Source organism: Erythrolamprus reginae, chromosome 2 (assembly GCF_031021105.1).
Source record: "Erythrolamprus reginae isolate rEryReg1 chromosome 2, rEryReg1.hap1, whole genome shotgun sequence".
Classification (NCBI taxonomy): domain Eukaryota; kingdom Metazoa; phylum Chordata; class Lepidosauria; order Squamata; family Dipsadidae; genus Erythrolamprus; species Erythrolamprus reginae.
Window position 1 is genome coordinate 101,213,418 of NC_091951.1, and position 13,269 is coordinate 101,226,686.

At 37.4% G+C, this 13,269-nt stretch overlaps 1 protein-coding gene across 1 annotated transcript; it reads left to right on the forward strand.

Annotated features, from left to right (window-relative positions):
* The first annotated feature begins 3,336 nt into the window (after positions 1–3,336).
* THOC3 (THO complex subunit 3) lies at positions 3,337–12,051 on the forward strand. Its single transcript, XM_070738982.1, has 6 exons — positions 3,337–3,600; positions 6,260–6,416; positions 6,782–6,986; positions 8,244–8,405; positions 10,726–10,826; positions 11,290–12,051. The coding sequence occupies exons 1-6, from the start codon at positions 3,418–3,420 to the stop codon at positions 11,451–11,453; spliced, it is 972 nt and encodes a 323-aa protein (XP_070595083.1). The 5' UTR covers positions 3,337–3,417; the 3' UTR covers positions 11,454–12,051.
* The last annotated feature ends 1,218 nt before the right edge of the window (positions 12,052–13,269 follow it).

A 13,269-nucleotide genomic window follows, 5' to 3' on the forward strand; every position in this document is an offset into this window, starting at 1 on the left:
CCAGCGCTCTATATAGCGGGATCACAATCTCCCTCTTCCTGCTTGTTATACCTCTAGTTATGCAGCCAAGCATCCTGCTTGCTTTCCCTACCGCCTGACTGCACTGTTCACCCATTTTGAGACTGTCAGAAATCACTACCCCTAAATCCTTTTCTTCTGAAGTTTTTGCTAACACAGAACTGCCAATACAATACTCAGATTGAGTACAGTAGTCCCTCACCTATCGCTGGTGTTACGTTCCAGACCTGGCCGCGATAGGTGAAATCCGCGATGGGGAATTTATCGACTGATAGTACTTATTTAAGTATTTATATTGTAATTGTTTGGTAAGTTTTCATTGTTTTAAGTGTTTATAAACCCTTCCCACACAGTATTTATTTTAGATACAGTATTTAAATACAGTATTTACAATTTTAGATATATATATATATTTTGAAAAACCTGCCGATCAAGGTTCGACGGGCTGTTTAAATCTGCCGATCGACTTCCTCAGAAACCCGTGATGAAGTGAAGCCGCAGTAGGTGAAGCGCGGTATAGTGAGGGACTACTGTATTCCTTTTCCCCAAGTGCATTATTTTACATTATTTTAATTCTCCTCAAGAAAAGGTTACAGATAATCCTCAACTTACAGCAGTTCATTTTGTGACCATTCAAAAATTACATCACAGGAAAAAGTGACTTATGACTGGTTTTTTCACACTTAAGACCATTGCAGCATCCCTATGGTCATACGATCAAATTTCAGATGCATGGCAATTGACTCATATTTATGGGTGGTGCAGTGGCCCAGAGGCAGAGCTCTCGCCTTGCAATCAGTAGGCTGTGGGTTCAATGCTAGGTATAGGCAGATAGCTCTCTTTCTGAGAATAGAATAGAATAGACTCATATTTATGACAATTGCAGCATCAAGGGGGTCATGTGATCACTTTTTTGACCTGTCAAGCAAAGTCAATGAGGAAGACAGTTTCACTTAATAACTGTACTACTAACTTACCAGCTGAAGAAGTTCACTTAAAAACTATGGCAAGAAAAGTCATAAAATGGAGGCACAACTGACTAACAAATGTTTCACTTAGCAGCAGAAATTTTGGGCTCAATTGTGGTTGTAAGTGGAGGGCTCCTCCTATTGTTTTAATAATAGGAAAATATCAATTGCATTCCCACAGCAGTTTGGATAACTATACTGAGAAGTGAGAACTTCAAGCCCCTGATTATCATACATTCCTTCTACTTTTCTGCCTTGCTAACACGCTCCCACTCCTCCAGCAATTGTTTTCCTTACAGTAGACAAAGCAAAGCATATATTGAGGATAGAAAGCTTGAAAGTCACAAATGGGATGGAACATTTGTACAGATTTTTCTCTAAAAATATAATGCACACACCAACCCTTTGTGTGTATTCTTGATGAAATAAGATTGTCAAACACTAACATCCTTACAAAAATAAATCATTGTCATAAGCACACAATGTGGATTATTAATTTATAACATCTTGTATGAGATGGGTGTCAAACTGAAATTTTTCAAGGGCCAGATCAGATCTGTTGATCACAACAGATATAAACTTAAAGTAAACCGCTCTAAACTCAGACTGCAGGAAATACGACTTTAGTAACCAGGTAGTTGATGCATGGAACTCACTATCAGACTCTGTAGCATCATCACTTAACCCCAAAGATTTTACTCTTAGACTATCCATTAGTCTTCAAACAGTGACTGGACAGTCATCCTTCTGGGATGGTTTAATGAACTCTGCATTGAGTAGGGGGTTGGACCCGATGACCTTGGAGATCCCTTCCAACTCTATGATTCTATGATTCATTATTGACTTCTCCCGATTCCTAACAGGTCAATAAGGGGTGTGCATAAGCGCACCAGAGTGCCTTCCGCTCCCTATCCTAATGTTATAAACATTGTTATATCTCTGTATACCACCGATAGGTACTTGACAAAACAAAAATAATTGTAAAAAGTTGTCCCTGGTCCAGCTGGGGGCAGGGGGAAGATAGGATGGACGCCTCCTGCACCACATTTTGGCTGCCAGAGGCACTGTGGGCTGATCCATGGGGCAGGATTTAAGCACCCCTTAAAGCAGGCCTTGAGTTTGACACCCTTGTTGTATGATAACAAGCTATTGAATGTGCTTTTGGTGACCACTAAACCAAACTCAGATTATTATTATTATTATTATTACTACTACTACTACTACTACTACTACTACTACTACTACTACTACTACTATTATTATTGTTGTTGTTGTTATTTAGATTTGTATGCCGCCCCTCTGCAGAGAACCCTTGAAATACCACTTTTGCATAATACTGATGAACCTTAATATAGTACGTTAAGCAAAAGCACACTATTTCACTGAGGTTATAAACATATTGTTATACAGTATTCTCAGACTGAAGCACATAGGCACAGTAGGCACAATGGTGCGCTTATGTACGCCCCTTATAGACCTCTTAGAAAAGGGGAGAGGTCAACTGTAGATAATTTAAGGTTGAAGATTTTGAGGCTAGGGGAAGAAACAATAGATGAAATAGTCATTAATAGGAAGGACATTTTGGTATATGATTTTATGAACTAAATACACTGCTCAAAAAAATAAAAGGAACACTTAAAAAACAGAATATAACTTCAAGTAAACTTCTGTGAAATTAAACTGTCCACTTAGGAAGCAACACTGATTGACAGTCAATTTCACATGCTGTTGTGCAAATGGAATAGTTGTGCAAATGAAATATTCAATGAGAATCTTTCATTCATTCAGATCTAGGATGTGTTATTTGAGTGTTCCCTTTATTTTTATGAGCAGTATGTAATAAATGAAAATATTTTTCATTTATTTATTTACTTTCCTGCACAGGTACAGATTTTTGCGGTCTCGATTTATCGTAAAATACGGCATTCTATTTCCCCCCCCAGTTAAACGAGGTAATCGTTTTTTTTTCCGTTAAGGAGCCACAGCTCGCCTTCCCGCGAATCAATGAAGAGAAAGTTTCACCACTCAGACAAATGAATGCATCGAAGAGATGCCAAGCTGTACAGTACTGTACAGTACGTAAAAGCGCGTTTCGATGGGAGAAAAAAACCCGCCTCTGCCCTTTTATATCTGTACGGCGCTCAGAAATCCGTTCGTCAAGAAGCTCCTCCCCTCCATCCCTTGGCGCCAGGGGTAGGCAAAGTTGGCTCTTGTATGACTTGTGGACTTCAGCTCCCAGAATTCCTGAGCCAATGATGCTAGCTTAGGAATCCTGGGAGTTGAAGTCCACATGTCATACAAGAGCCAACTTTGCCTACCCTTGCAAGCTTTGCTGCATTGAATAAAGTACCGGAAGTAGAACCTTTGCAACTCGGAAGGAAAAGTGCTTCGGCGGCACTGTTTCTGCTGGCTGGAGGCAGGTTGGGCTGCTATGGCGGTCTCTGCTTATGTGAGGGATATGCAGGAGAAGTTCCGGGCTAACACGCGGAGCCGCGAATTCCCTGCGCACGGGGCCAAGGTCCACTCGGTGGCCTGGAGTTGCTGCGGCCACCGTCTGGCCTCCGGCTCTTTCGACAAAACCGCCAGCGTCTTTGTGCTGGATAAAGATCGGCTGGTGAGTCCCAGGGGGCGGAGGAATGGAAAGAAGGGCCAGCAGCGACTGGAGAACTTTATTTGGGACTCTCGATGGCCGATATGGGAATTGGAGTCTTGTGTGTGTGAAAGGATTGAAAACCAAAACCAGCCGCTCCGAGTCTTCAGATTACAGATTAGAGTTGGAAAGGACCTTGTAGGTCATCTAGGTGCGGGGTGTGTGTGTAGGCAAAGTTGGCTCTTCTATGACATGTGGACTTCAACTCCCAGAATTCCTTAACCAGCATGATTGGCTCAGGAATTCTGGGAGTTGAAGTCCACAAGTCATATAGGAGCCAACTTTGCCTGCCCTTGGACTAGCCCAACCCCCCCCCCCCCTCCCAGCAGGAGTCCCTACACCATTTTGGACAAATGCCCGTTCAATCTCCTTTTGAAAGTCTCAAGTGTTGGAGTCCTCACAATCTCCACAGGCAAGCAGTTCCACTGGTTTCATCGCTCTCATTGTCAGAAAGTTCCTTCTTATTTCCAGGTTGAATCTCTCCTTGGTCAACTTCCATCCATTATTCCTTGTCTGGCTTTTCAGGTGCTTTGGAAAACAGATTCGGTGGGACTTGCTTTGGTTCCATTGGTTGGTGGCTTGCGGATGTTCGTAACTGATGCAGATCATTTTGTCTGGCTTACAGAATATAATGGAATAGAATATAATTCTTTATATTCTGTGTGTTTGGACACACAAGGAATTTGTCTTTGGTGCAAATGCTCTCAGTGTATATAAAAGAAAAACTTAACAACCCTTAATGATTGTCATAGGGGTTAAATAAGCAATGAAGAAACAATCAATATTAATAAAAATCTTAAGGATACAAGCAACAGGTTGCAGTCATACAGTCAATATGGATCAAGTCTTCCTTTGAGTTCATTCATAAAGCTCCTTGCTTGGGTCATCGATGGTGGTTGTTTCCTAATCTTCTCTTCCCATTGCTGCTTTTGGGTGGCATTCTTTTTTTTTTTAAACCAAGGATTGGGCTCCTCTAGTGATGCATTCCTTTATGTTACATATTTTTAAAACATCAGCTGCATTGTTATAGTACACTATTCTGCTGAGTAGTATGAGTATTACCAATAGTATTCATACTATTCTGCTGAGCTCTATAGTTTTACTTCAACTGTTATTGAAATATTTGTTCTGGGGAGAGAGGAGAATTCTCAACAGTTTTCTCCAGGGTTGTTGTGGGAATACATCAGTTACCTCCCAGTTTTCATGACCATAGCTTACAAAAGCATGGTCTTGACAGTGCATATCGTGTTGTCAGTGAGATGACTTTCATATCAAAAATTTATTAGTTTTCTACCAAGCATCTGACATAGTTTTATTTCATGGTTACAGTCACTAGCCCTGTGAGTTTTTGAGCCTGGGAAGATAATACCAACATCAAATTTTCTTCTGCTTATTTGTGCTTCTGTGTTGAGGTCAGCTTAATTTATTTCAATATTGGACAGCAGTCCAGCTTTTCTATTTCTTTTTTTTACTTTCAAAAAATGATTCCTTAAGTTTTTCTTTCTTCCAGCCATCAACATATCTGTGGTGTTTAATGTTTCTATAAACAGTTTAATTTTAATTTCTATTTTCTCTGTTCCAGATTTTCTTATAATATAATTTGCCTATGTTAAATGAATACGGTGACAGGCTTGAAACAGTTCTTTCCCAATTTTGAACAATTTAATTATTCTATATTTAATTGTAACCATTGCTTCCTGGCCATCCTATGAAGTGACCAAAATATATCTATGAACATATGTTTTAAACGACTGTTCGGAATTTCCGATAGTCAAAAATCTTAATATAATCAATAGAGGAAAAAAAGACATGTTTTTAGAACCCACTTGATTTTTTCACTATCCATGTATATCCAGCAGTCTGATCCACTATCCATGGATACTAGCAATGTGATTGCTTCTCCTGAATTCAGGTTCTGTTAGTTCTTGTTCAATAATATGGTTATAATATGGATTGTAAAATCTTGAACATTTTACTGATATGTGATATTAAGGGCAATTGTTTATTAATTTTGAGTATTATTTGATAAAGCCTCTTTTTAGTATTGAAATAAAAAATGAATGTTTTAAAGTTTTTTGGGCATTGTTGTATAGAAAAACATTTCTACACAGTTTACAAAGCACAAGTAGCAATTCAGAAACACCTTATAATTTTTTAAAAATGATATGTCTTGCCGATTTGTTGTTACCAATATTCCCTTTCTAGCATGTTTGTTTCCAGTTCATTACTCTAATCTTTATATCTTTGATTTTGAGATATTTTTAAATATAATTCTTTTATATATTTGGATTAGCATAAATCAGGAAGCTGAAAAACCATCCTAGAAGGTGACAACAAGGCACTTCCATATTAATATCAGTAAACTAAATTAATTGTTATCTTTAAACCATATGAGAAAAGTTGTTTACAGAGGAAGACTGGGGAAAGGTAGTAGATTACCTTCTACCTGATTATTTAGTCAACTGTTCTATAATTCTGTCAAAGTGCATATAGGAAATTCTTGAATCAAATCCTGCACGCTCAACTATATATAGTGGCATTTAGATTATGATGAAATGTATGTGATAAAATGATTGTGAAGGGCAGAAAATTGTTGAAGATTTTTGTATTTTTTGCCCTTCAGGTCAAGGAAAATAATTACCGTGGTCATGGAGATAGTGTGGATCAGTTGTGTTGGCATCCTAGTAACCCAGATCTATTTGTTACAGCATCTGGTGATAAAACCATTCGTATATGGGATGTTCGAACTACTAAGTGCATTGACACAGTGAATACAAAAGGTATTTTTCTTCTTAATTAAATAACAGATCTTGGGGGCAAAATTACTCCATATTTAATTCTAACTGTTGCTTTCTGAAAATCATATAAAGTGACCAATAAATCTGTGAACACATGATTTTAATATATGTTGCTTTTAAGGGAGAAACAATTTGTTTTATGTGGTATTTGACCAAATCATTCTTTCTTTTTCTCTTCAGATAAATGGGCATGGCCAAATCTAAAATGTACTCTTAATTAACAATTGTTGTATTATAAAGCTATATTTTCTTTAATCCTTGCTTTACAAATTCAAAAGCCTGTGTAAATTGTTCTTGCTGCAATTCGTAAATCGGAAGGTTTGATTTTTCCCTTTTCTCTTTTATAGGGGAAAACATTAACATCTGCTGGAGCCCCGATGGCCAGACTATTGCAGTAGGGAATAAAGATGATGTTGTCACATTCATTGATGCTAAGACACATCGGTCCAAAGCTGAAGAGCAATTCAAGTTTGAAGTGAATGAGATATCTTGGAACAATGACAACAACATGTTTTTCCTCACCAATGGTAACGGATGCATCAACATCCTCAGGTACCTTCTCCGTGGCCTTTACTAGGAAGGACAGTCAGTGAATTGGCTCTCCTGTCTTTTGACTTAACTGGTGGTGGGAAAGTGCATTTGCCTTTTACATAGATGCAGCCTTGTTTATAGGTATTTTTTCTTTGTTCTGCCTTCCATTTTTGCTTTTGATTGGATCTTATATCAGGATTCAGTGATATTAGCACCTGAAAAGCTTTTTGCAGTATCTTCTCATTTCAGGATTATAAAATATAAAACAAATAGAAGAGGAATATATATATATATACAGCATAGATGTTGAGTTGTTGGTGCTTGGCTGTTTCTTTGCACGTTGGCTTGGTAGGAATTAATCAGGCTCACAGAGTACCAAGAACCCAACAATAATATAAATACTATTCTATTTTTCATGATATCTCTGAAAAAGGTAAGTATTTTAAAACCAATAAAAAGTGTCATATTTAAATTTCCTCTTTTTAATCAGTTTATCACTTAACCAGGTGAGGAGTATTGGCATATGATCTCAGTTCCAGATTCAGGCACCAGATTTGCTAGCAGAAGAGAAATTTCACTGTTAGAGTCTGCTTAGATTTTTATTATGCTAAAATAAATTTGCTTCTTGTATTTGAACTGACTTAAATAAGGGTGATTATTGTCCTTTATGTTCATATTTCCTTATCTGTGCAAACCATGAATTAGCCTAACTTTTTTTTAAAAAATCAGTTTTCTTTGCCTTTTAGCAGTCTTTCCTGATTAGGATAGACATACTTTTTGCAGCAAAATGAATAGAATCTTGTGGTATCTTAAATATCCTATTGATAGCAATAACACTAGCACTTAAGAGTGCTTCACAGCCCTCTCTAAGCAGTTTACAGAATCAGCATATTTCCCCCAACAATTTGGGTCCTCATTTTACCCACCTTGGAAGGATGGAAGGCTGAGTCAGATTGATGAGATTCGATTTACCAAAATGCCACTGCACCTTTGTGGCTCATCATATTGATGTAGCATAAACCTTTCTGAACTACAAACTTTTCTGCCTTGGTTTATTTTTTCATGTCTCTTTTATATTTGCTCATAACTCTTTGGTGCTAAAATAAAGGAAAATTTTGCTGTTTGTGGTTCCTGGTATATAATAAGGAACTTGCTTTACATTTAGAGATTGATAAACAAGATTCCAGAATATGTCCCATACATGCATATAAATGCATATAAATGCACATACAGAATTGTATGTACATTTAATAAACTGTTTTTATTTCTTTTTTGCAGTTACCCAGAATTGAAACCCATCCAATCAATTAATGCTCATCCTTCAAATTGCATTTGTATCAAGTTTGATCCAACGGGCAAGTATTTTGCTACCGGAAGTGCTGATGCATTGGTTAGTCTCTGGGATGTGGATGAACTGGTATGTGTACGATGCTTTTCTAGGTGAGTTGTATTAAAAGCGTTCAAAGGTATTTTTCCAGATGTTAGGTTGTAGATAAATAAATGGTACTTTTCTGAGATTAATGGAATCAAACATATTTCTAATCAAAATACTGTGCTAAGTGCAAAGTAATCAGAAGGATGCACTATTGCATTTCTATAGTGCATCCTTCCGATTACTTTGCACTTAGCACGGTATTTTGATGTGTGAGTTATACAGTATAGCCCCATGAGGGCGAACATGCCATAGGTAGCACATGGAGCCATATCACAGGGCATCCAGGTATTGCCCTATGTCATGCACGCTGGACAGCTGATTTTTTAGCCTTGGGGAAGGCCGTTTTACTCTTCGGATGCTTCAGGGAAGTTTCCCTGAAGCCATGGGGTGCAAAAAAACCACCCAAGGGGCAAACCGGAAGTGTGGAAAACAGACTTCCGGTTTGCCCATGGGGCTGTTTATTACATCCAGGGCTTCAGAAAGTTTCCCGGAACCCTTCGGAATGCAAAAAACAGCACAACGGGCAAACCAGAAATGCATTTTCCAAACTTATGGTTTTCCCGTTGGGCTGCTTTTTCACCGTCCTAGGCTTTAGTGAGGCCTGTGGGCATGCACGGAGATTTGTTTATTTTATTTATTAATTGGATTTGTATGCCGCCCCTCTCTGAGGACTTGGGGCGGCTCACAATATATCAAAAGAACATAGCAAATACATCTAAAATCCAATTAATACGGCTAAAAAGACTTAAAAAGCTCCAATATAATTTAAAAACATCACCATTCACTCCACAAAACATAGTAAGACACTCGTTGGTCAGATGGGGAAATTGTGCGCTTGCACAGAAGCAGTATGGGAGTGTGTGCATGAATGACGGGCGGAAGGAAGGGGTTTGGGCACATACACGCATGCTACCACACTCCCACCAACCCATACAACCACATCCTTTTGTCACACTAACTAAAAAAAATTCGCCATCACTGATATAGCCTAATGATATATAATGGAAGCACATTTGAGGGTCTGTGATGATATATTTATCCTGAAAAAATGTAAAACGAGAAGAGATTCAATGTAAAATTTAATCACAGTTTTTAAATTCCATTCTTGTTCTTTCACTGTTGCCGTGATTTACTGTATAGATCATAACTGTAGTTATTACTAAAAGAATTGTAAGTTCAGCACCACCTGTATTAAGGTGTAATTACATTTGCAGTATGCAGTCAAGTAACCGATTTTCTTTTAGGGAAAGAATAAAGACCAAGATGCAAATTAGTAAACTATTATTTTATTCCTAATATAAATTAAATAGTATAGTATTTTTGCTAGACTATCCACGCCCAGTTCCAGCAACCTCTCTTTGTATGTCTTGGTTTTCAGTCCCCTTATCATTCAGGTTGTTCTTTTCTGTACTTTCTCTAGAGATTCAATGTCCTTTTTGTAGTGGGGTGACCAAAATTGAATATAGTACGTTAAGTGTGGTCTGAAAATTTTGGTCGCCACGATGTAAGAAAGATGTTGAGACTCTAGAAAGAGTGCAGAGAAAAACATCAAAAATGATTAGGGACTGGAGGCTAAATCATACGAAGAACAGTTGCAGGAATTGGGTATGATTAGTTTGATGAAAAGATGGACTAGGGTTGACATGATAGCAGTTTCCAATATCTCAGGGAATGCCACAAAGAAGAGGATGTTAATATATTCTCCAAAGCAGTTTAGGGTAGAATAAGAAGCAATGGATGGAAACTAATCAAGGAGAGAAGCAACCTAGAATGAAGGGGAAATTTCCTGACAGTTAGAACAATTAATCAGTGGAATAACTTGCCTCCAGATGCTCCCACACTTCAATGCTCCAACTTCCAACTGGAAGTCTTTAAGAGATTGCATACCCATTTATCTGCAGTGTTATAGGTTTCCTGCCTAAGCAGGGTTTGGATTAAAAGACCTCCAAGGTCCCTTCCAACTCTGTTATTCTATATTTTTAAAGAGTTGTCCCTCCCTGTCTAATAATATGACAAATAGGAGTAATCCAACAAAACCAGTTGGCAGTAGATTAAAAACAAAAATCATACAGCACAAAATGTACTACTACATGATACTGTGGTTTCTGTCTCAGAGAACTTTAAAAAAACATTATTAATCATTGAGATACTGATTAGTTATTATACTTAAATGACGTCTCCATGGTTAAATGCAGTATTTCTACTTTTGAAAGACTAGATTCTAAGAATGACAAAGTAGACTGTTTAGTGGTGCCCAAAGGCACTTATCTCACCATTCGTAATCTGTCTATTTCTCTTATTTCCTTCTCTGCTTCCTGATCTTAGACTTGATTGGCCGGTTAGGACTTTGAGCTTTAGCTGTGATGGCAAGATGCTGGCTTCAGCCTCTGAAGACCACTTTATTGATATTGCTGAAGTAGAAACTGGTGAGTATTGCTTTGTTGCTGCCTAGCTAGAAGGTAATTTAACCTTTTACTAGGAGAAGGGATCAACTGAATGAAGACATTTTTAAAAGAACGGCTAGTAAAATATATATATCTTAGCTTTTTTCCTATCTTCTGCTTTGTCTGATTTTTGGTCTCAATTTAAATACTGTATATTTGGCAGAGTTTTATGCTTAGGCAAGCATAATATCTAGGCATATCTATGAATGAAATATATGACAATTGCTGTATTGAAAAAGAAAAGCTGTTTTGAAAATCTTGCTGGTTTTTTTGTTGAAAGAGGTTTGTTTTTTGAACTGCCCTTATAATTCTGAATAAAAGAAACATTCACAACAGTGCAGTACTTCTTAACTTGCATTCTTGTCTATAATGAGCTAAGGATATAGAGTCTGAGCTATGTGAATTTATCCGAAAAGCAGTATCTAATTGAGTCTTTGTTTTTTAGGAGAGAAACTCTGGGAAGTACAGTGCGAGTCCCCAACCTTCACAGTTGCTTGGCATCCCAAACATCCACTATTAGCTTATGCTTGTGATGATAAAGACGGCAAATATGATAGCAGTAGAGAAGCGGGCACTGTGAAGCTTTTTGGTCACGCCAATGACTCTTAAAAGAAATCTACTAGAGACTTTATTTATGATTTAGGATTCTAAGCCAGTGCAGAACATTCAGAAGACACACAACTCCTCTCCGGGTTTGTTTTTCTTTGTGGCAGAGAATAGTGCCATGAATTTTAATTCTCTTCTCTGAAAATTTGGTTTTAAAAAAGTTTCTGTGCATTGTTAACTGTCCTAGAAGGCAGAGAAGCTGAAATGACATGGACCTCTTTGGAGTGCATAGATTAATTAATTGCAAACTTACAGGGGTGCTATCAGTATTCTAGCTGCCAATGCATTTATGTCCTCCATCGTAACAGTCTCTGACCTCTGTTTAATTGAGAGTATCCAAGGCAAAAACTTCTTCAAACATGGATTATACATCACTGTCCTTTTCCTGTGTCTTGATAATGGAAATTCTGGTTGAGAATTATGCTGGTTTCTTCTAGCCATCTTTGAAACTCCTTTTCACAGTTCACTTTTGAAAAAATGTATATATGTCTGGGTCTAATTCTTTTTGTACTGTAGGATAATGAAGAGAGCAAGGCTGGAAAATGATATTAATTTTTGTATGATCCCGTTTTTGTATCTTGCATAAAGATATTTGATAAAAGGTTGTGTATTGTGGAATATTGATCCTCCCATCTCTTATTTTTTGGGGAATGATACTAAGCAATCAAAGAGGCAAAGAAAGCCAGACTAAGGGATGTTATTGCCTTGATTGAAAGCTTTCTGGAAGCAACTTGTTGATAAATGAGAATCAGGACATTGATTATGTCAAGCTTTTATTTGACATAGCTGGCTGTTCTTATGTATATATGGCTCATCTAAGTGTTCTTTTATTTTCAATCAAAAGAGTTGTGCTGTTGGAAAACTGTTCCCAGAAAAGCAAGTGTAGCAGTATTAATATTTTCAGTGTCGTCATTATTGCTCCAATTTTAGTGTCTCCACTCCATTTTCCTAATAAGAAAGCCTTTCCTTCATTATTCATAGAAAATCCAGACAGTGAGCGGTTATGGAAGAGCTTAATGTCATGATATGATTTATCTAATTTGGTTTTATGAAGTAGTAATGTTAATAGGGCTGACATCAATTCAGAATGCTTTCTGCATAAGAGAAAATAGTGGAGACAATTACTGGGGAAAAAGTTAAAAATAAGTAAGGTTAGCACTTTTTAACTACAATAGGGGTACTTTTATTCAGGTTTAGTAATTTATTCTGTGAGTAAAAATACAGGAAGAGACATCAGGCTTGCAATAGCTACTTTGTTTTTCAATAGCTACGACCAAATCCTCAAGCCAAATCCTCAAAATGCCTCTGAAATTACAACTTGCCTTTACTTAGTTTAGAACTTGCTTTTCAAATCTTTTTTTAAGAGGAAGTCATTTGAGACTGATGCCAAAAAAATACACACTTAACTTTCCCAATATTCTTTTTCATCTAAAATGAAAAACAAAAAGGTATTGCTGTTATTAGACACCATGAGCTGGAAGCAATTGACTCCTGAGGCCCTTGTACGAAGTCATTTATTCCCTACGTATCTCTCAGTTGGATTACTGCAACATACTCTGCATGGCTTAATATTTGAAAAGTACAGTATTTGGAAGCTACAAGGTGTGCAGAATGCAGCAGCATGCACAATTTGGGTGGTGGTGGTGCTCAGGTGGCAGATACAACCACTGATGTGTGAATTGCATTGTTTACCAGTTTGCTTCCGGGTCCAATTCAAGGTGGTTTGTTGAATCATTTTGCAAACATCTTTGTGCATGGTTGTGTTTGTAGATGTGTTTTAACTATCACGAGATGGATTTAGGTTTGGATTGATTTATGA